This window comes from Macrosteles quadrilineatus, unplaced genomic scaffold (genome assembly GCF_028750875.1).
Source record: "Macrosteles quadrilineatus isolate MER2022 unplaced genomic scaffold, UCM_ALF_1.0 Scaffold_1__1_contigs__length_201487025, whole genome shotgun sequence".
In the NCBI taxonomy this organism is placed as follows: domain Eukaryota; kingdom Metazoa; phylum Arthropoda; class Insecta; order Hemiptera; family Cicadellidae; genus Macrosteles; species Macrosteles quadrilineatus.
This window is the reverse complement of record NW_026542594.1, coordinates 73793948-73816598: the sequence shown is the minus strand read 5'-3', so window position 1 is coordinate 73816598 and position 22651 is coordinate 73793948. Positions and strand designations below refer to the sequence as shown.

Below are 22651 nucleotides of genomic sequence, written 5' to 3'. Positions count from 1 at the left end.
TTTTGAGAATGAAAAAATCAAACAAGGAATTTGGTGCAAGGAATGGGCACCCGTGTATTCAACACAAGTTCAAAACATGCAAACACTATATAAAAGGGATTTATAAAAAGCCGATGCAGAAAATGTCACGGCGGCCGCGACATACTAGTGGAATGGTTGGACGAGAATGTACGAGTGGAAAGGGTTAACTCTAGAATTATTGGGGCTACAGTAACTAGTAACATACTAATCATCTTCTGCTGCAATGCTGATTTCGTAACCTGATACAACAATGTGGATAAATGACAATTAATACAAAATTGATGTACAAGTGCACAACTGTGTAAATGCAGAACTGAAACATTAGGAACTGGTCCTTCTTACTACACCTTTTCCTGTAAATTTGCAATCAATAGACAATTTTATTCAATTTTAAAATACTGTATGGTCCATTTGATGAATAAATCAAATGCACTATTTTACAGAGTATACTTTTACCCATCAAATACTCACAATTTTAGATAACATTTTACACTTACTTTTTAAAATGGTCCATAAAAATAACTCATTTTTTATGTCCTAAATATTACGTGGGTTGCTCCCAGACATCCCCAACCCCCCCGGTCTGCTATGTGAACCCCCCCCCCCCCTTTACATATCCCTGGCTTCGCTAATGATCTAACATTTCTTTAACAATACATGTTCCATTATTATTTTTTTTTCAGGAAAATAAGACTCTTTTGGTTCCGATTCCTAGACTTGCAAATGGTGTGCTTATGAAAGTCTGTCTTCCTGAAGATGTCAATAGACATGTAAGTCTCTGGATTTTATTTGAGAATTTATTGTACTCCTTGCCTCGGGACACGAAGTTAAATAGACCGAGCAAGCTCTTAAATCTTACCATATACCAACCAACCAACGGTTGCTATATAATTTATTTTGTGTAAAGAAAAAAAAGAAAATACTCTGGTTTATATATTTAAATATATACTACTAATCTCTCTGCAATATTCTCAAATGGTCCTATAACAATTATTTCTTAACAAATTTTGGTTGCCCCTGGGTTGGAAGAACAAACTGAATAAAAATAAACAACAGAGCGTTGGCAGTGGAAGCTTGGTGTTAAATAAAAATTGAGTGGGCCCTGTAGAATAAAATCATTCCCAGAGATCCTTAGGGGACGTCCCTGGTACTGTTTAAAGTTCTTCCAGAGCTGAAAACAATCTTATATATGTACACAGACTCTACTTTGCGCACTACCACACTAATTTTAGTGTTGCACCGCAATGTGAATCTGTTGTAGTGGCTTCTTATTTACTATAATTACCAAAACTCTTTTGAACGAATTTGTATTGCTAAAAATGAAATACCAAGGTTGTTGAAACTCCGAAAATATATAACAATTTGATTTATTGCACTGTACTTTTTATCAATTGAACAGAATATTGGGTTTTTTGTTCTTCCTGCAATTACAATATTTTAACAAACAAATTGAAAAGTAGACTTTAATTTTATTATTCAAAACTTGAGTGCAATGACAAAACACTTGATGCTTTTTACCATGCGGTTGGCATTCTGGGTTATAGTAATATGTTTTCTGTGCTCATAGTTATGGTCAGAGAACTCTTAAGTTCACAGAAACATAACCTTTGATAGGTGACTTTAGGTTTGTGGAAGCCATAGATACAGTAGACCCCCCTTAATCGACCTCGTATTAACAGATAATCGTATTATCCGCCTTTGATCGTAAAATAATACACTGTGTTTTAACTGACCATGCTTTGAGAGCAGTTCGGTTTAACCACCGCTTTCTAGGAATCTCGACATTTCCGCTCCCAAGCTGGGCAATGAGAACCGAACCATACGCTTATCTCCACAGGATATGACTAAGAATAAGCTATTTAGTATTGATCACAAAAAATATAGCATATTGTCAGTTTGTCATCATAGTTCGTGCGAGCATATCTGATCTGATTTGTTATCTGTGCGGCAAATTTATAACATCGTAAATTGCGATTTTGAGAACTGATTATCTTATCGCTGGAGTAAACAAATAAAGCAACTTGTGGGGAGGGCAGGGAAGGGGGTTAACAACTCCAAGGTCAAGATAGTTTTTGTGCCTCGAGCCTCCAGTGAGAGGCTATAAATAAACATCCTGTCTTGTAACAAAATGGCTGCTTGTATCTTTAATTTGTACAAAGGGCTCTGTACTGTATTACGATGGATTTGGAAAGCATCAATTAATAAATTACAGTACTAAATTTATTAAAATAGGAATTTTTATTGCCTCTTGCCTAGTACTATAATATATAATTCCACTGAAAGTAGGCATATTTGAATTAACCGTTTTTTGTGTTTATTTGTGACTTTCCTATCAATACGAAAAAGGAGATAAGAGTAGTTTATTTTAATGTAAGACTAAATTACTAACGTAATTCCCGTCACAGCTCAATAAAATATGTCAATTCAGGACATGTTTTGGTGTTCACCATCGTCAGCTTCAGGTACATATGTAGAGTTGATCAGTTGTTAACATCGTCAGAAGATAAACACAGAACGAACACAAACAAATACATAAAACAATTAAACATTTAAGAAACAGGCCTGTTCTAACCAAAGATGACCGACCGCACAGGTTAGCAAGGGACAGCTACATATGTACCTGAAGCTGACGATGGTGTTTTAACACCGAAACATGTCCTGAATTGACATATTTTATTGAGCTGTGACGGGAATTACGTAAGTAATTTAGTATTACATTATGTCCAACAGCTCAGGGCTACACACATGGATTTTAAGTTTATTTTATCAAGTATGACTTCAAAATAATGATTATATAATTCCAAATGAATAGCACTTCATTGTGTTATGATTTTAAGGATTGCCCGTTTTTACCGACCTTTTGAGTTATCCGACCTAGGTCCGGTCCCATTAGGGTCGGTTAAGAGGGGGTCTACTGAACCTGAAGGCATCTCTAACGGCTTAATCTCGAAAATTATTTCTATCTATGGTACGAAAATTGCAATCCTTACTTAGAAGTTTAAGCTCTTGTAGATACTTGTCTATGATTTCTTCTTTCTTCTGCTTGTGGTTTGCTAGCATGTGTCGAGCATAAATTTAATTCTTCTAAGGATTATAAATAGTTTGCAAGATTTAAACTGCTGACTTAAACGTGGAACATTCAGAAATGTACTTGTAGCAAGAAGCAAGAAAATAAATCAACACGTTAAGTCTCCTCTCTTCAGTATTTTCTGAGTCAGATATGAAGTTTTTAAGTGTCCTGAACCAGTGTTTGAATGCTCTACTTGCAGATGGATTTTCAGGATTTATATCAAACCTGTCTGGTTTTAAAAGCCTTTCCATTTTTATTTGTATTATCTTAATAAATTTAAGTTTATTAAATTTGTTGTGAATAACTGAACCTTTTAAGAAAATAAGGCTTTAATAAACTTAAATTCTTACATAGCTGGAAAGGTAAACAAATTGAAATTTCTAATACAAACAAAAAGTAAATAAATACTTCAGCTGATTACTAAGAACAGTAATTCATAACACATTTTTTACACTCAAAATTATTCATGGGATTTTTCTACAGGTACTAAGAACAGCTTGCAAAATGCGTGGTATAAACCAATATGGTAAAGTTGTTGATCAAGATGAAAAAATCCATGTTGACATGATTGTTTTGGGATCTGTTGCAGTATCAATGGATGGTAAGTGACACCTAGTCAAACTTGATTTAGTAATCTCTTCTTCTAGTAGTGTAGGAATATTTGTAAATACAGGAAGGTTTGTGGGATTTTGAATGAAGCAATTGTATGATTGGTGGCAATAGATAGGTAATCACATGTAGAATTGTGTACTACCGGGTGTTTTGTCTGAAAATGTGGCCTAGCTGGTGTTTTCAGTCGCCATCTTGGATCCTATATTGGAAAATAATAATTAAATTTTTTAATGATGTACAAACTAGATTTTTAAATGTCTTTTTTCCGTTTGGAAGATATATTATTCAAATGAAAACTCTCCCCCATACATTTCTTATGAACGTTTCATACTTTGAAAATTTTTTTAGATTATTTTTCTTATATCTCTAGTTCTTATTAACGCTTGCAGTTTGTTGTAGCCTTAAAGTATTCAGTGATCTAATTAGTTAAAGACATACAGGGCTGGTCATCAGTGTTACAACAATTTTTTGGTGTAATTACAAAGTAAATGAACTGTCATGATGCATAAAAAGGTTCAAAGTCTAAAAATTGGCTTTCCAAACAATTATTTTGACTTTTTCTTAACAAACCATGTTTTAAACACAATACAGCAATTTCTTATTATTTAAAAAAAAGTTAAAATCTTAGTGAAGCCAATTTTTAGACTCGGAACCGCTGGGGGTGCGAGCTTGTGTAGTGGTTAGAGCGTGATACTTCGGTTCCTGAGGTCCTGGGTTCAAAGCCCGCAAAATCACCAATGGATTTCATCTAAGTGATAATGCCACAACCCCTAGGTCTAGCCTGAAGTAATGTGAAAAACAATCCCGGGCTCGTGCCTAGTGTCTTAGGAAAAAAAGTACACGATTCTACATATTCTACCTATCTATCACCACCAATCATAAATTGCTTCATTCAAAATACCACGAAATTACATATGCACCGCAACTATAGGCAGCATTTACATTACCATAATTAGGAGGTTGGATTGGAAATTTATATTACTGACATAATGGTTTATGTAATAAATATAAGATGATTATCACACGTTTTCTAGTTTGTCTTATCCTAGTAAGTTATAACAAGGTACAGCATACTTGTGATAGCTAATAATATTTACACTCAATTTATATGAGTAGGCCTATATTTATATGACAGTATTAAATATCCATGGCCACCCAACTAAGTACGTATTGGTTTTTATAAAAATGATAGGTGATTGATTATGTATAAGTTGTGTTTTCCAAGTATTGTAAGTTTTTATGGTTTTTAAGTTATTTTTTTAATAAATAACTCCTCAGTTCAACAACACATTTTACAACATTAGCTAGCCTTAGGCATGTGCGAAAGATGCAGTCGCACAGGGCCCAACATCTCAGGGGGTGCTAAATACTAAATACCCCCGCCGCAGCAAACCTGCAGACTAAGCGAATTTCAACTTGTCTGATTACATTTTTACTCAAATATTTCCTCAAATTAGACATATTTATCCCCAATTTAAATAACATTAGATTTAACGAGTGCTTAGGTTTGCTGCTACGGGTAAGGTAAAAAGTGTCTTTTGACCAACCGCCAATAGTATAGGATGAAATAAATAAATTTGCCAATTTGTATCAACATATATCCATAAACAAGTAAACTACAATAGTTTTCATTTTATCCATAAGAATAACATAGGAATTTTAAATTTACACTTTTTTTGAATTTTCTCCGTAACCACTAGGCATACAACAATGCTTCAATATACTAAATTATTTCTGTTTTTAAGCTCTACATAATGGTTGGGGAAGAAATTCCAAAATTTTTTGTTTTTAGGGTCAAAAATGGGAAAAACTCATTTTTGCCCCATAAAACCCCCCATAAACCCCCGTTCCCATGGTCCGATCCTGCTGGTCCGCGAACTCGTTTGAATAAACGTAGGTTTACACGTTTATACCAAATTTCATCAAAATCGGATGAATTTTGTTCGAGTTATCGTGCTATCGGACACATATATATCTTACTAATATTATAAATGTGATATATAAATATATATAAATTTATAAATAAAATATATATAAATATAATATAAATATATAAATATATATATATATATATATATATATGAATTTGAACGGATGGTGTTTTTGGCCTCTGGGGACCTCAAAATGAAAAAGTAAATCGGCCCCAGGTCCAGGTCTTACCATGAGTACTGGGAAATTCGCTAAAAACTATAAAAAGTCTGTGAATTTTACACTAAAAGAGTACAAATACTAATATTTTAAATTGATATTCGTGTTAGGTAGTATTGTTCAGCTACTACTTTTTTTATGGTAAAGGGTCCCGCTTGGAATGTCTGCACTGGTCCCCGCACCTACCAAGGCCGAATCTGCTTATAGAATTATGTAGGTTATTCTTCAAGACTTCAGCTGTGTAGAAAAAGTATAAGAGTCCCAGATGTGATAAGTTGAAGGATTGTTTGCTCCCGATTTTTGGTGAAATTCTAGTGTTTTAAGTGGTTTTTAATACAAAAATTTTGTTCTAAAGTGTGCAGTTTTTATTTTTCTAATGAAAGAAGGTATTTATTTAGTGAGTTAATTTGTATGAAGAAAATATAAACCTATTCAACTTTTAGAAGAATTGTTGGTACCAGACTGATCAGGATCCTTATCTGTCTACCAGATAAGAGCCAGTCCTGACCTTTGACTCTCTGCTGCTCTACACAGATAGCCTGTATCTACTTTATTCCTGGACTGTTGATAATTAATTGTTTAACAGATAACTTGGTTTTCACAATTCATTCAAGCCTTTGTGTCCTAAATTATTGTAAATGTTTATAAACATTTCAGGATTGAAACACAACTAAGCTCACTATTTACTATTTACTTTTTTTATCTCAAGTTTTACCTTTTATTTTACAATTTTAAACAATGCATGTCCTATTTAAAATTAAACTGCAACTGAAGTAGGTACCTTAAACCTTACTACTTAGTACATTACATATTTCAAGATGATCAACAAGAACAATGATTTTAAAAAGAGTGATCTTATCCTTGCCAAAGTCCGTGGTTATTCTGCTTGGCCAGCTATCATAGATGAAATAGAAGTAAAGAATAATATTAAACACTTTCACGTAATTTTCTTTGGGACAAATGAAACAGGAGTAGTTAAACAAAACAGTATTTCTCAATATAAAGGAAGCAAAATTCAGCTTAGTAGCTCACAGGAAAATAACCCTAGGTTTAAGCAAGCTTTAGATGAAATTGAAAAAGCCCAAAAACTGAGAAAAGGTTGTTCAAGTACACCAAAGCAAAAAACTCCATCAGTTAAACCTAAGCCTACACATAAAACACCAGACACTGTCATCAATTGTACAGACCTGCAAACAAGTGACTCAGGAACTGCTCAAAATGAAATTCTAAAAAAAAAAAATGAAAATGCTGCAAGTATAGGCCTACATACAACCTGTCTGTCTGTAATGGAACCACAATTTATAAATGATGAAACTATTAGATCATATTATGAGTTACTTTCAGACAAAGTTATTGGAAAAGAAATATTATTGATGAATTCTATATTAACACAGGCAGTCAAATGCTTAGATGAAATTGACATATTAATTGAACCTCTGCATATGAAAAATAAATCTTACATATTTTTTCCTATTAATGACTCAGTTGCCGATGAAAAAAATGGAGGTTCACATTGGAGCCTTTTATTACTTCAAACAACGAATAAAAACTGGTTCTACTTTGATTCAGTTGGGGAGTATAACTTACATCATGCGGAGCAGGTCATCAAAAAGATTTCACGACACTTAAGTTTAAATGAACACTCAACCTTGAACAAAGCTACTGTCCCACAACAAAGTAACAATGTGGATTGTGGAATATATGCCTTGATCTTCACTGACATACTCATCCAGCGAATAGCTCAAGATAGAATTGAAGAACTCAAGAGTAACCCTAAAAACTTCTGGCCGGAGGTTAGGGAGAGTGACGTATTAACTAAGCGAGCGCAACTAGCATTATTTCTCCACAATTGCAATAAGAATGCACTAAGCCCCAACACCGTAGCCGATATGATGTTCAAAGCGCCCATTTCATCCACTCCAATGATTAATCCAACATCTTCCTGTACAACCACTTCTACTGGAGATATTTCATTACACACAGTTTCTACAAACAACAGCAATCTAAATGAAGTTAGTTATAAAAATAAAATTGAAAATTGGGAGAAACCAAAAAAAGTATACAAAATAAACCAACACCCCAAGACTATAAGTCCGGCAAACTTCACTATGAACAATAAGTATGACACACTGGAAATAAATGAAAGTGTAGATTCAGACAAAGGCACTGTTCTTCAAAGCCCAAAAAAGTCACACACTAGTTTCAGAAGAAGACAAAAGAAAGAATATTGGAACCATGAAAATAAGCAATCATTTAGACACTCATTTGAAATAGAATTGTATGCTGACAGCCATGGAAAAGAAATACCAGAAATGATAAAAAATTGTAGCAGAAGTAAAGTTACAGTATGTGGTCAAGTCATGTCCGGCGCCACAACTGAGAAGATTTATAGCCAAGCTAACAGATCTCGACATAAGTCACTATTAATAATTGCTGGGACTAATGATGTAATTCAAAAAACAACCTCAAACATTTACAGCAATTTGGAAAAGTATCTGACACACCTAAGTGAGGATAAATCATCTGTATATATTACCACAATCCCAAATCGCTATGACATTAGCTCAAATGATCCACGTCATGATGATATCAACTTGTTAAACAGTTACATTAGGGAAATAGTCATAAGAACAAACAAAGTGCATCTTATTGACCTGGACGAACTACAATGACGTCATTTTACACGTCACGGACTGCACCTAAATTATAAGGGAAAGAAAAAGTTATCATTTATTGTTATAAACAACATTAACAAAGTAACATCAAAATTGGCATCAAGAGAAAAAAATAATCCTAGTTTATTTCCAATTAATGTAATTCAGACAAACATGAGAAACATGATAAATACATTTCGAAATGACGAGTCTGTCGGCTTTGCTCACACCATTTCTGCAGACCTTGAAGATGAAAGGAGTCTGAGTGCAGGTGTGGCAGTTACCTTCCGAAAAGAATTTGGTAAACCATTGCCTTCAGACTGCCTAAGCAGCCACCTGGCTTATCAGAAGGTAAATAAGGGGGCTAGTGTCTTTAGCTTGATAACCAAACCAAGATACTACCTTAAACCAACCAAGTTTGATTATGATTACGCTTTCCAACAGTTGACAGAACAATTCAAAAATAAAAATCTAAAAATGCTTATTTGTTCTGCAATGGGCTGTGTGAGGGATCAGATGTGGCCAGATCACTTTGTCAGGAATCTGGTTCAATTTCAGGAGGCAACAAAAGCATCCATTAAAATAATCTGTTATTTTCAGCACTCAAACCGCCCTTTACACAATGGTGTTCCTTACCAATACTTTGTCAAACGTTTGCAGCAAGTTATTCACCATCATAACATACAAGAATCTTCACCAGTCCATGAACATCAATTAACTTCAGCAACTGAAACTAGAATGGTAAATGAATCTATGGCTCACTCAGCTGCTATGGACACAACTTCAAGTAGCCCGTCTAGCAATGTATCAACCGCTTCTTCTGACAGAACGACTACTTCAGACTTAAGATCACCTGGACCAAGCAACTGCTCTTTGTGTCAAGTGATGGGGGGCTGTCTGTCAGGGGTTGTGTTAGTGTTGGTGCCATAACGCAGCTACACAACGAGCAGCCTCAGAATTATAGTGTGAGTGAAGTGTCGGTTAAAAAGCAGAGTACCGTTTTACAGTGTGGTGTGCCAAGCAGAGATAATGATGAATCACATGTAAATACTAGAAATAAGTTAGTTCATATGGATTATGTAAATACCAATACGAATAACAGTATTTTTTTAGGAGAAGAAACCTTGTACCAATGAGGGGAAAAGTTGAGTTTAAGAATAAATTAAGTAATTGTGTTAATATTTTACATTTTAATGTACAGGGATTTTTAAATAACCATTTGGAGTTACAATTGTTTTTGGAAAATCAAGCAAAATATGTTGATGTTATTTCACTAAATGAGCATTGGTTGGACAAAAAAATATTCAATTGCTGAGTAAGTTGGATAACTTTTTGATTTCTGATTATTTTTCAAGAATAGATCAGTTAAGGGGAGGGTCATGTATAATGATAAAAAAAATGTAAATTTTAAAGTACGAGATGACCTAAAATTTTTAAATGAACCAAACAGTTTTGAAGGGTCTTTTGTTGAAGTAAAAGAGTGGAATTCTATTTTTATCTCAATATACAGAATTCCTGGTGATGAAATAGATAAAATATTTTTGGACAAATTTGAAATTTTACTGGACAGACTAGCATTAGAGTCACGATGTAAAGATATTTTTATTTCATCAGATACAAATATTGACTTGCTTAAACAAAAATCAAGCACTTACAATTTTTTAGAAATTTGTGAGTGCTATGGGTTTACCCCAAACGTCTTAACTGTAACGGGTCAAATGTGTAGGGGGTAAAATAACGGCTAAACCACGAACTTTAAACAGCTAAACATAAGCTGTTGAGTAAGCCTAGTCGCGACACTAAACTGACATCGTACCTAACCTCAAATTCCAAGACCGCAGACGACGCTGGTGTCAGTTTGGTTGTTTGGCTGTTCGACTGCGTCTGAGGCCGGGCTGCGGGAGAGAAGATGAGCAGCGGGGTCACCTTTGAGCGGTACGCGGCTGTAAGCCTGTTAAAGCTGCCATGCGCCTGCCTTCGCTGCCAGTTTTTTTTTTTTTCTGTAACTCGTGGACCAATCAGGAATCGTTTTAACTTTCGTCTCGATTCTGAGACGAAGGTGAGGGAAGAAGAAGGATTGTGGAGGAGAATTGTGAATTGTCATTCGTAATCCCGGCTTTTCGTAAGTTTGTTTCGCTTTTGGTTCGTTCTCGAAAATTCGTGCAAGTTAAAGTTCGTATCGCAAGCTCTGAAAGCTTAAGTTCGTATGTATTGTTTCGTAGTGAATATTTTGATATAATTTCGTCATCGGGTAAGTTTTGTAACTAACTTACAGATTATTGTATATTACTTGACCAGTTTTCGTGTACGAAACTTGGTTGAACTTGAAGGCTAGGCCTGATTCGCAGACCTAGTCATACGCCTTAACCAACAATTTGAGTAAAGTACTGCAGTTGGTGAAATATATTTTCAATTACGTTTCATAATCCGTGTTGGGACTTTCTTTTTTAATTCTTAAAACCCTTTTTTTAAAGTTCCCCAAACGTACCAAAGTCTGTTCCAGCAGACAGGTTTCTGCTGGACAAGTTCTGTCGAAGTTGGTCTAAGTTGAACACGTGAGGAAGTTAAAGTTTTAGTTTTTCGTTTTTGGCTCAAGGAGCAGTTTCACCTTTTTAGTTTCGTTTTTTTGTTCGTTCCTCACCTGGACCACTTAGGCTAACTTGTTTTCTTATCATTTTAGTAAATTCGGACTCTGTGGGAGTTAGACTAGGTTAGGCCTATTCTTGTTCTAACCTTGTTTGTTTCAGGTTGACAACTTAACTCCGTAGGTAAGCGGAGTGACTACTTAGCTTACTTGTTGATTTGTTAAGTTAGCTAGTAGTGTGTCATTTAGATATTTGCCCTCAGAGTCAAGCCAAAATTATTAATTTCCCCACAAGCCCTAGGCTAGGGTGGTGATTTCTAGTTGGGTGGTTAGTAACCCGTAACGTTCGTCTCGAGCTCTGACAACCAGGGCTATCAAATTTAGGCTATCCGAATCACTATCGACTCCTGGGAAACTCCCCGCGACCAGACTAGGGCGAATCCTGGGATCCTCGTTTTATTACCGGTGGCTTAATTTCCCACTTGTCGTCCGCCAGGAAAATTACGTCACATAACTCCGACTAGAATAACTGAGACTTCTAAAACATGTATAGACAATATAATTTCTAATGTGAGAGCAATGAATATAAGTAAGAATGTTTTAGATATTGGTGTGTCTGACCATATGATTTTGCTCTTAGGCTTTGAAATACTGCGATCGCCTTCTCCAATTAATGATTTAAAAAATAAAAAAATGACACGCAAGTTTACTCAAAGTAACTGTGGGAATTTTGAAGCAGCTTTGGAGGGTACAGATTGGGGCTTTGATGATGCTTCATCAGCTGATGAAAACTATAACAAAGTTTTTCTCAATTTGTTTAATGAAGCGTTTCCAAAAACAGTTGAAACAAGAAATCATAAGTCAAACAAAAAAAATTGGATCACTCAAGGAATTAAAATTTCAGCAGAGAGAAAAAAATATTTACACCAAGTGTCAAAAGAAAATAACAACCCTACATTTTTAACTTATTTCAAAAACTATAAAAAAATATTTTAAAAAGTGGTATCTTTAGCAAAACTTAAAGCAAATGATAATTTTATCAAAAAATCAACTAATAAAATAAAAGCTTCCTGGTCAGTAGTGAAAAATGAGCTTGGTCTTAAAACACATTCTTCTGAAACTCCTGTTGAAATATAACAGTAGGAGATGGAACCGAGCAAAGCTACTTAATATCGTTGGCAAATCAGTTTAATAGTTTTTTTGTAAATGTGGCACATAGTGTTAATCAATCAACAGACATATGCAAAGCAATGGGTCTTTTTGATAAAGTTCAAGTAAATAAAAAACTTAGTCAGGATCAGTTACAATTTAAATTCAAAAGTGTCTCTGCTAAAGAAATTGAAGATGTTATTGGGTCTTTAAGAAACACAAAGTCTTGTGGGTGGAATGAAATTCCCCTATTTGTAATTAAAAAAGTCTCTAAAATCATAAAAAGACCTATTTGCAGACTAGTGAACCAGTCCTTGAAGCAAGGCATTTTCCCAAACAAACTTAAATTCTCTGATGTGAAACCACTGTTTAAGAAAGGAGATGTTAACAATCCTTCTGATTATCGGCCGATAGCTTTGTTGCCATGTTTTTCAAAAATCTTTGAGAAAATTATTAACATTCAATTGGTTCAGTATTTGGAAGAAAATAGCTTATTCAACCCATTACAATTTGGCTTCAGATCAAATTTAAGTAGTCAGAAAGCAATTTCCAATATGATTGACAACATCGCGATGGCCTTGGATGGATCACAACAGACGGTTGGTGTACTGTGTGATCTGTCCAAGGCTTTCGATTGTGTTGATCACAATATACTGGTTGAAAAACTTAGCAGACTTGGTGTAAAAAATATTGAGCTGAAATGGTTTAAATCATATCTAGATAACCGGCATCAAAGAATCATCATAAACAAATTTAAAACCTACTTCAAATCAGAATGGAGTAAAGCCCCGTTTGGGGTCCCCCAGGGATCAATTTTAGGCCCTTGCTTATTTATTATTTATGTTAATGACATTTGCAATAGTACAAAAATGAATATTTTTCAATATGCAGATGACACTGCTCTCATCTGCAAAGGCATAACCGACGAGCCGATGCATCTCATTATCACCAAAGAGCTTCAATCGCTTCAGAACTGGTTTTCAGTAGTCAAGTCAAGTCAAGTAAATGGGCTTTCAATGAATATGTCAAAGACACAATTAATACAGTTTTCACCCTCTAGTTTAAGTTCAAATATTTCAGTAAATTGTAACTCGTCTCCTATTCACACCAAAAACTCTGTAGACTACCTTGGAATAGCTCTTGATTCAAATCTTAATTGGTACCAACAAATTAAAAATGTTTCAAAACTACTAGTCTCTGCCACATTTGTTATTCGTGTAATTAGATATACCACAAATTTAGAAACACAATTAATGACATATCACGCTTATTTTTCTTCTATTATGAACTATGGATTAATTGTTTGGGGATCTTCCTGTCGGGCTAAACAAATATTTACCCTTCAAAAAAGAGCTATCAGACTGATCGCAAGAGTTCCTAAGACTACACACTGTAAAGAATTTTTCATATCATTTAAAATGTTAACCTTATACAGTTCATATATTTATCAACTCGCTTTAATGGTGAAGGGTGATATAGGATTATTCATGGAAAGCCAACAAAACCATTCTCATAACACGAGATTTAAAAATTTAATCAAACCGGTTCAACATAGGCTTCAATTGTTCCACCTCTCCCCTCAATATATGGGACCACAAATTTACAACAAATTACCCACATTCATTAAAAACACAGAGTCTGTAGCTAGCTTTAAAAAAACTTTGAAAAAATGGTTATTGGAGAAGGCTTTTTACAGTGTTGAGGAATTCTTATCAGAGCAAAAATAGATTTTAATTTTCTTATTTTTAATTTTAGTCTACTTTTAGTAATAATTAAGACTTATGGACAAATCACCTGTCAATTAACTTGATGTAATGTGATGATTGATAATAAATAAAATAAAAATAAAATAGAATTCTTTGTGATATGGTATTCTCTTATTGGCTTCCAGATACTGAAAGACATATCCAGGGGCACTTCCCCGAAATGTGTTGGGCTCTCACAGGCAATTGGGCTTAATAATCTAATCATGAATTTAACCTTAAAATAAAGTTTCACGATTAATAATACAAACTCTGGACTAAAAAAAAATGCTCCATATTTAAGTTATTAGAAAACCAATGAGCCGCAGTCGATTTTTCATAGACAGCATTATGTTATTTCTCCTGAGCAAGGGAGAAGTCCTAGGATGAGTATTTTTAATCTTGCTCAACAAACTAAGACTCATTCTAGCACAATTCTACATGTGAGTAACAGTTGCATGGTATGTAGAATAAGGTGTAGCAATCAATATGAAAAAGATAAATAAGAAATCTTCTTTCAGGCCAAAGGATTGGTAAAGGAGAAGGTTTCTCAGACCTGGAATATGCTGTTTTGGCTTCCACAGGAGCTGTTGATGACAACACTGTGTTGGTCACCACTGTACATGACGAGCAGGTAGGTCAACGGAGCCGTTGATGACAATACTTATTCTTTATGCCTGCAGTAGACTAAGGCCGAATATGAGTGCAATAGTGTACTCGATGTGCTCGTGTACATTTGGGGTAGTTCAATGGTCTTGGCCTGCCCCTTTTAGATAAGATAAGATAAGATCGCCAACATTCATGTTCGGGTGCGCTCACTTTTTTGGCGGTCTCCCATTACGGATCAAAGGAGACGAACTAGGATGAATGCCGAGCGCAGACCGACACAAACTTAGCCAGTACACACTCGCTGTCATTCGTACAGTATTTATTGCAGTGGTTGTGTAGTTAATGTTACTTGTAATCGATGATTTTTAATTATTTACTACAAGATATGTACATCAGTATATACAAGATATTTAATATGTCAACAAATTGACATATTATTATTATACATTATTAATAAATTCCATAAGAAAATGACTGGATCTTTGACAATCAGTGGGGCACGGCACGGGTAATTTAAAAATGGCTTAACTACAATCTAAATCAGCTTAGTGTGTGCGTATACATACTTGACTTGAAGTAAGCATAACTTTAGAACATAAACACAGGTATACAACAGCGTCCATGTTGCACAAAGCTTAACTTGAATGTTTTGCTGCGAATACGCAATATTGAGTCGGCACAGTTCGGCCGAAGTTAGCCGATAGTGTACTTGGTTAGTTTCGGGTGGTTACAGTTGCACATTTTTCAACATTTGCGGTCGCAATCTGGCCTGAATATTTGGCGAATGTTTGGCAATAGTGTATATTCAATCAAATTAATTTGTATTGGACAATTTAATGTACGTATAATTGTGTTTAATTAACAGAATTTACTGACAAAAAAGTCACCATAGTAAATACCATAAATGTTCATATGATGTTTAATATCAGTCCAGCACTCTTTTACAGGCACATTATTTTCAATACAATACAAGTCATCATGTTGCACTTGTCTGGCAATATAGTTTATATTTTATTGTCAGTCACTTCTTTTATTAAGAAGTACCAGGGGACCGAGCATTGCTTGAGGTGTTTGGTTTGTTCAAGAGGTTGAAAACATAAAACCTATAAGCCTTAAAATATTTCAGTTTTTCTACGATTAATTAAGTTGTAAAGTCAATTTGTTTTCAGTGGACATTCGCTCATTCTTAATTTACCTAACACACTTTTTCATGTGGACGAGCAATCTATATTGAAAAATGAAAATGTCTTTAATAAACTTCAATATAAAAAATCATTATACATAACATCTGTAGACCGTTATTGTGTTAGTCACTGGGATCGCGGAACGTCACAACTAATAACGGGATCGTGGAACAACGCATCAATTCCGGCGGCGCATCGTCGAAAACTACAAAACATCCTCGACCTTTCCTCTAGACTTTTAGTTCAATATTAGTGTACTTTATAATGTTTTGCAGTAAAAGACTTAGTTTTTGAACAGTAGTAATTATCCCCTTGGTTAGTAATACATCATACACCCAAAATGGATTATGTAATCAACTAGCGGAATACCCGTGCTTCACTACGGAAACTTTCAGATTGGTTGACATTTGAAATAAGTTAATAGTGTTTAAGTTCCAACAGCCTTCAGTCAACAATGCAGCCTTTTTTGCTCAAATCGATGTCATATTAAAGCAGCTATTATAATGTCTCAACCCGTCCCCGTCACTGTCGTATAGAATAAGTTTGAGAAGTGGTCCCAGTTTCTCGCATTTTCAACAATTGCTTCGCACACAGTTATTAGTGTATGTATGTGTGTAATGTGATCATAAATGAGAGTGAAGTAAATAAACATGCTTCATCTCCTCTGATCACTAAAAGTAGGCCTATTAATTTACTAGGTGGCGTTCGCAGAGGCATCCACTAAATTGAGCGGAGTCATCAAGGGTTCATAATATATTGTTTTTGTCATACTGCAGTAAAAACAGTCGTTTTTAATGCATGCGTTGCGGTTCTAAAGTAGCATTTTTACTCTTTAGGGAGTAAAAATAGTTTTTAGCCTCTATGGAGTAAAAATCAGCTGTTATCATCAACTCAGTTGTAAATTTCTATTGTAAACGATTCCATGTAACGAAATATGTATCGATTCGTGCTTCGTAATCATTTTAACCTACAGTCTACAGTCTCTTCCCATAGCATTTTAACATTGCAGATACATTAATCCATTCCCACACTCAACACTGCTCACCTTTACTACTTCCTTCACCACCCCCTACGTCGTGGACCTGTTTCCCTCTCTTCCCATAGCATTTTAGGATTGCAAATACATTAATGTAATTGCCAAAGACAGTTCCCACACTCAGCACTGCAAGCCTTACGACTTCCTTCACCACTTCCTACGTTGTGGGGCCTGTTTCCTTCCCTTCTCATAGCATTTTAGGATTGAAGATACATTAATCTAACTGCCACAGACGGTTCTCACACTATGCTCATACTTAACTACTTCCTAAGCCACTTCCTACATCGTGGCTGTTTTGATCACTTTCCATAGCATTTTAGTATTTTATATACGTTAATCTAATTGCCACAAACATACGCACTTAAAAAATAAAACTCCTTATTCACACACTATCAAAAATTATTTACTAAACAAACTTCCTCTTTTATAAATATAAATATAAGCTAATAATGCTAAAAATTTTGACAGTTAATAGTGCTGCACCCTGTTGGTACATTTTTTAACCTTTTAATGCTATTGATCATCAGAGAATCAATTTGTTTAGTTGAAACAGCTGTTAAGATTCTTTAATTCCATTTAAATATGAGCACTCATCAGGTTATCATGGGAAACTCCAGAGCCACTGGGGCGGAGCCCTTTTGACGGATCTGCACCAAGCTTCACACAAACCATCCTTGAATAATGCTTAATAATGCCTGAAAGTTTCATTACAATCTGTCGAGCGGTTTCGGGGTCCATAACGTTCAAATATATATATATACAAACTTATAAATATAGATGCTCAATAGCTTTCATAGGAATGTCCATTTCCTTTCTACTGTATTTTGTAATTTCCTACTGTACTGTAGATGATTCTATTGTTATTGTTTCAGGTATTCGAATCGTTACCACAAGACTTGTTTAAGCCTTTTGATGTGCCTGTTGATTATATAATCACTCCTACAAAGGTGATCAAAGTCGCTCCTCGTCCTGATAAGCCTAGAGGCATGATGTGGAATATGGTGTCTGACAGACGCTTGCAGCTAATCCCGTTACTGAAGGAACTGAGAGGGAAAGATATGGAGTGAGTGAATTTGCATACATGCAATAACTTTATTTTACATGTTCAACTGTTATTTAGATCCTTGATAGCAAAACTAAATAGGCAAGCTAAGCAGCCTGCAACTCGTTATTAATTAGTTAAGTAGTCTGTGCTACAGCACTAAAGAGAGTGAAATACTGGAAGGTTACCTACTGAAACGTGAATGTGAGTTGTGAGTTTTGTCAAACGATAAAAACCTGAATTGAGCCATGAGTTTTGTCAAACGATAAAAACCTGAATTGAGCCATGAGTTTTGTGGTTCCAATTCTTTATTTCTCAAAAGTTTCTTGATACTTCATGACTTAAGATTCAATAATGAATCAGTGGCGTACCTAGAACTGGCTTTGGGGGTATGAATGGGCTCAACTTCTGCACTCAATTGGCGGGGGGGGGGGGGGGGGGTCTGGGGAGAGTCGTCCTCTCCCGGAAAATTTGGAAAAATTAGACAATAGACAATGTTCTTTATTTACAATGCTCAAGATTTTTTTTATATAGATATGTAATGTGATAACACAAAGTTCACATTTTGATGTCCAGAGAGAGCTCTCGTCGGCGGCGGCGCTGTGTCAGGTGTTCAGGAATTCTGATTCTGAGTAAGTAGTAGGGTCTTTCTTGGAGCCATGCCGTTAGCTGGTTCTTGAAACGTTGGGGTGACTGGCTTCTTAGATGGTCGGGTAGGTGGTTGAAGAAGAGCGCTCCTTTGTATGAAGGTTTCTTCTCGAAAAGCTTTTGGCGGTGTAGTGGTAGGGTGAAATTTGTGGCATGTCTTGTGTTGTATGTATGGAGTTCATGATGTCTTAACTGTTGTGAGGTGACTGAATGCAGAATGGTTTCCCGAATGTAGAGTGAGGTTGCTGTGAGGATTTTTAGTTGTTTAAAAGATTCCCGGCTGCTTTCTTGGTAGTGAAGTCCTGCTAGGCATCTGATTGCTCTTTTTTGTAGAGTAAGAATCTTTTCCATATTGGATGCTGATGTTCCTCCCCATGTCACTATTCCATATCTTAAGTAGGTTTCAAAAAGAGCAAAGTAGGCAACTTTAGCTATCTCCAGGCCACATATTTGTTTGAGTTTTCTAATTACGCGGGTACCTGCCGAGAGTTTCTTGCCAAGTTGGTCGATGTGTTGCTTCCATGACAATTTTGAGTCAATTGTGATACCTAGATATTTGGTTATGTTCCTTGCTTCCAGGCCGGGGAGAGGTGCTAAGTTTGTACTTTTATTTTTTGTGTTAAAAATAATTTGTACTGTTTTGTTTTCATTTAAGACTAGATCATTGTTTTTACAGTAGTGTTGAGCTTGGTTGAGGCATGCAATCATATTTGTTTCAAGCATTTCAGTAGCTTTATCAGAGATGGTAAGCACGGTATCGTCTGCGTACATTATAGTGGAGCAGGCATCATTCATGCAGTTTGGCATGTCATTCGTGAGGAGGAGGAAGAGCACTGGCCCCAGTACAGATCCTTGTGGAACCCCTCTTTTTACACCAGTTGTTGGAGATAGGATTTTGTAGTTTATGTTATTTTGGGCGTGATTTATTTCTACCAGTTGCTTTCTTCCCTTGAGATAGCATTTAAACCATTCTGCTTCTTTACCTCCTACTCCTAGGGCTCTTAGTTTTTGTAGTAGCTGGTCGTGATTGAGGCAATCAAAGGCTTTGCTAAAGTCAAGAAACAGGCTGGTCACTGAGCATCCTTCCTCCAATTGGTCTATGACATGTTCTGTCAGCTGTATCAGGGCTGTTGTTGTTGATCTACCCCTGAGGAATCCGTGCTGTTTATTCGTAAGTAGGCTATGCCGTTCGAGATGGCTTAGGAGTCTACCAAGTACAATTTTTTCGATTATTTTTTAGAATGTTAGGATCAGGGATATTGGCCTATAGCTGCTAGGTTCACTTCGTGGCCCTTTTTTATATTTTGAACGGTAATCACGTTCAAAAGAACTAAAAAATCAACCCAATTGAGGCTGTCTCTGGCCGGTCGGATTCAGGAAATAGTATTTCTTGATTAAGAAGTACTATAGGTAAAAACATTTGCTTGGTTTTTACCAGCCGTATGCATGATTCCCAACTTATTACAGTTTCTCCAAGTTTTAGACTTGGCCGAAATACCCTCCCGACAGCCCTGACACCTTACCGGATAATAATACACAATACTGTTCACAACATTTTACTAAATAATATCAATGTATTTCAGAATGACCGGGCTCATTTAATATTTTTGTTACAAGTCTAAAAGTGTCAAGTGAACTAGAACTAACCTAAAAGCCATCTGCTTAGTGCTTAGCGCATGCCAAGTAGTTAACCAAGTGGTTACCAGTACCACTCTCCAAATTTACTCCTGCTGCCTGGGTGTATTCATTAAATAAACCTTTTGAAATTAGTTTATACCTTTAACTATATTACTATTCAAACCAACTAATAATTAACAAACTAGATTAATAAAACCAAATCATCAGTTTCTGTTATAAACTTCATGCAACTGTAGTTTAAAGAAGTAGGGTTGCTGTGATAGAAACATTTATTTTCATTTTAGGGTTCTGGGGAGGGGGCACTATCCCCCTCATCGCCCCCCATAGTTATGTCACTGCTATCAATCTTCTGAATCTCCAATGATTGCGACAAAATCCTTATCAATTATTGTGTCCACGTTTACGTAAACATCAATATAATAATCTTTAATCTCCTGAGCTGTGCTAATGTGAATGTGTGACTGCCCAAACTTTGGAAACGGCTGCAACAACCGCTTCTCCTGAGATTCCTCTTTAAAAAAGATATTAAAAATACAGTTAAAAAACAAAAATAAATATGGCTCAAATTTGTGGGTCTTACACATCCTTATTTGAAATATTCAGTGTGACATTGATCGATTATCTCTGCTGCCAATCGTCTCTATGTGTACGACTCTATTTGTCTCTGTAGTCTGATAAGACATATTGTGATGCTGCTGCTGCAATTCCTCCTGTACCCAGCCCCTTTCACATTAAATATGTAAGTATCACCAAGAAAGACCTAGAATTGACTTATTTTCAAGTTTGACTGAGGACCCCGACTGGTGTTTTTGTTGCAAATAACTAGGTGAAGATTATTCTCGTTTGAAAATATGACATTTAGTTATGAAACAGACTTAAAATTATAAGTTTTGACTGCTAACCATACTAACTACTATAACAGTTTAAGAAATCCATTTGGACATGGTAATTAAGATTAGGTACTACAAATTTATTCATGATTTTAACATTAATTTAAGAGGCATTGTTAAATTGAGTTTTGTATATTTTACTTTACCTGCTAACTATAATAGTATACACTGGTTTAGACTACATACTTAACTTTGAAACTTGATATGATAAATTTGTTGTAGCGAGGGAAAGGACTGCACATTGAAAGAGGTGGACTCTGAGCCAGAGGACCGGCCTAGACCCTACTTCCGACCACCTTTTCCTCCGTACCAGCGCCGGCGTCCTTTGTATTCGAGACAGCAGCAGCAGTACAGCCAAGGCTCACGTTCTCGCTCTCGTAGTGTGTCGCATGAACCCAGGGAAAGACGCACTCGCACATTCCGACGTGGTGGCCCTCGACCCAAGCAGGTGGATGGGGCCGGCGATGCCAATGTACCTGACATTTCTCTATCTTAAGTTCTGTTGTAGTTGGCAACTATTTATTGACAAGCCTTATTGTTTTAAGTGTAGAATACAATTAGTAAACAATAAGTTCACTGCTCTCACACTATCAGTTTATTGATCAAGTAAAAAGTACAGATAAATTATTAGTATTCACTGGAAAATTGACTAGGAAAGTGTCGATTCTCAATACCATCAATACATGAGTATTTGCATTGTTTTGAGAATCGATCATCATAGGTTAATACCAATACCTGATAGTTATCGCAATCGTAAAACCCGTCTGCGTAGATCACGTGATCAAAAAATTCACTTTTTTGCCACAATTTCGTAAAGCAATAATGAAGTTTTTGTGACTCTAGGTGAGGACGAGGATGTTTTCAATTTAATTCAAATATGCTTTCACAAATATACATGGTATAAATTACTTTTGTGCAGAAATATATTATACATTATTTACGAACAAGATAGTTTCCGTAACTGCGGGTGATATTCAGGGGATTGCTGCTATCACAGAAGACAATGGTTATTGGTTATGTTTATGTTTTTAAGTATTGGTATCGAGAATTGATGAATTTTGGTTTTGACTATCTCTACTATTGACCATAGAGCACAGAAATGATCACAATCATAACTACTACTTCATTTCAAATTATTGAATTTGATTTGGTTAAAACGAGATGTAATTTTTTTACCTGCCTAAGCTAATCATGGTAAAAACCATAAATCCTAATTTAAGTCCAATCCCACCTTACATTGATATGGTAGGCTATGCTTTTTTGTGCATCTTAACTATTTATCAGACGTAAAAGCCACATACATGTAAATTGCTGTCTAGGCAACTTAGAGTAAAATAATATTAGTTTATCACCCTTTTACAGGGTGTTTCCGAATTGTCTGGACATATTTTGTGGACTTGTTCCCTGGGCGAAGACAAACATAAAACACCATATAAGTATGGGTCTAAGTGCCTAGATTTCTGTCTGTCGGTGTGTTTGTGATTTTTATAAATTTATATCTTGGGCATTTTTCAAGATAGAGATTTAAAATTTGGTATGAATAAGTAGGTCTACAAGTAAAAGGAACTGTGAAAATTTCGTTTCAATATCTCTAGCCGTTTCAATATGGCGGCCATTTTAAATC

At 35.5% G+C, this 22651-nt stretch overlaps 1 protein-coding gene across 2 annotated transcripts in view; it reads left to right on the top strand.

Annotated features, from left to right (window-relative positions):
• The window catches only part of LOC128983597 (methenyltetrahydrofolate synthase domain-containing protein), a 75803-nt gene that overhangs the window by 26826 nt on the left and 26326 nt on the right, over positions 1–22651 (top strand). The window contains exons 3-7 of one of the 2 annotated variants that reach the window (XM_054402942.1): positions 705–791; positions 3575–3692; positions 14502–14614; positions 17682–17872; positions 21250–21475. In XM_054402942.1, coding sequence (XP_054258917.1) covers positions 705–791; positions 3575–3692; positions 14502–14614; positions 17682–17872; positions 21250–21475 — 735 coding nt within the window. Of the gene's footprint in view, positions 1–704; positions 792–3574; positions 3693–14501; positions 14615–17681; positions 17873–21249; positions 21500–22651 lie in introns of both variants that reach the window. The other variant, XM_054402941.1, reaches the window with a different exon arrangement.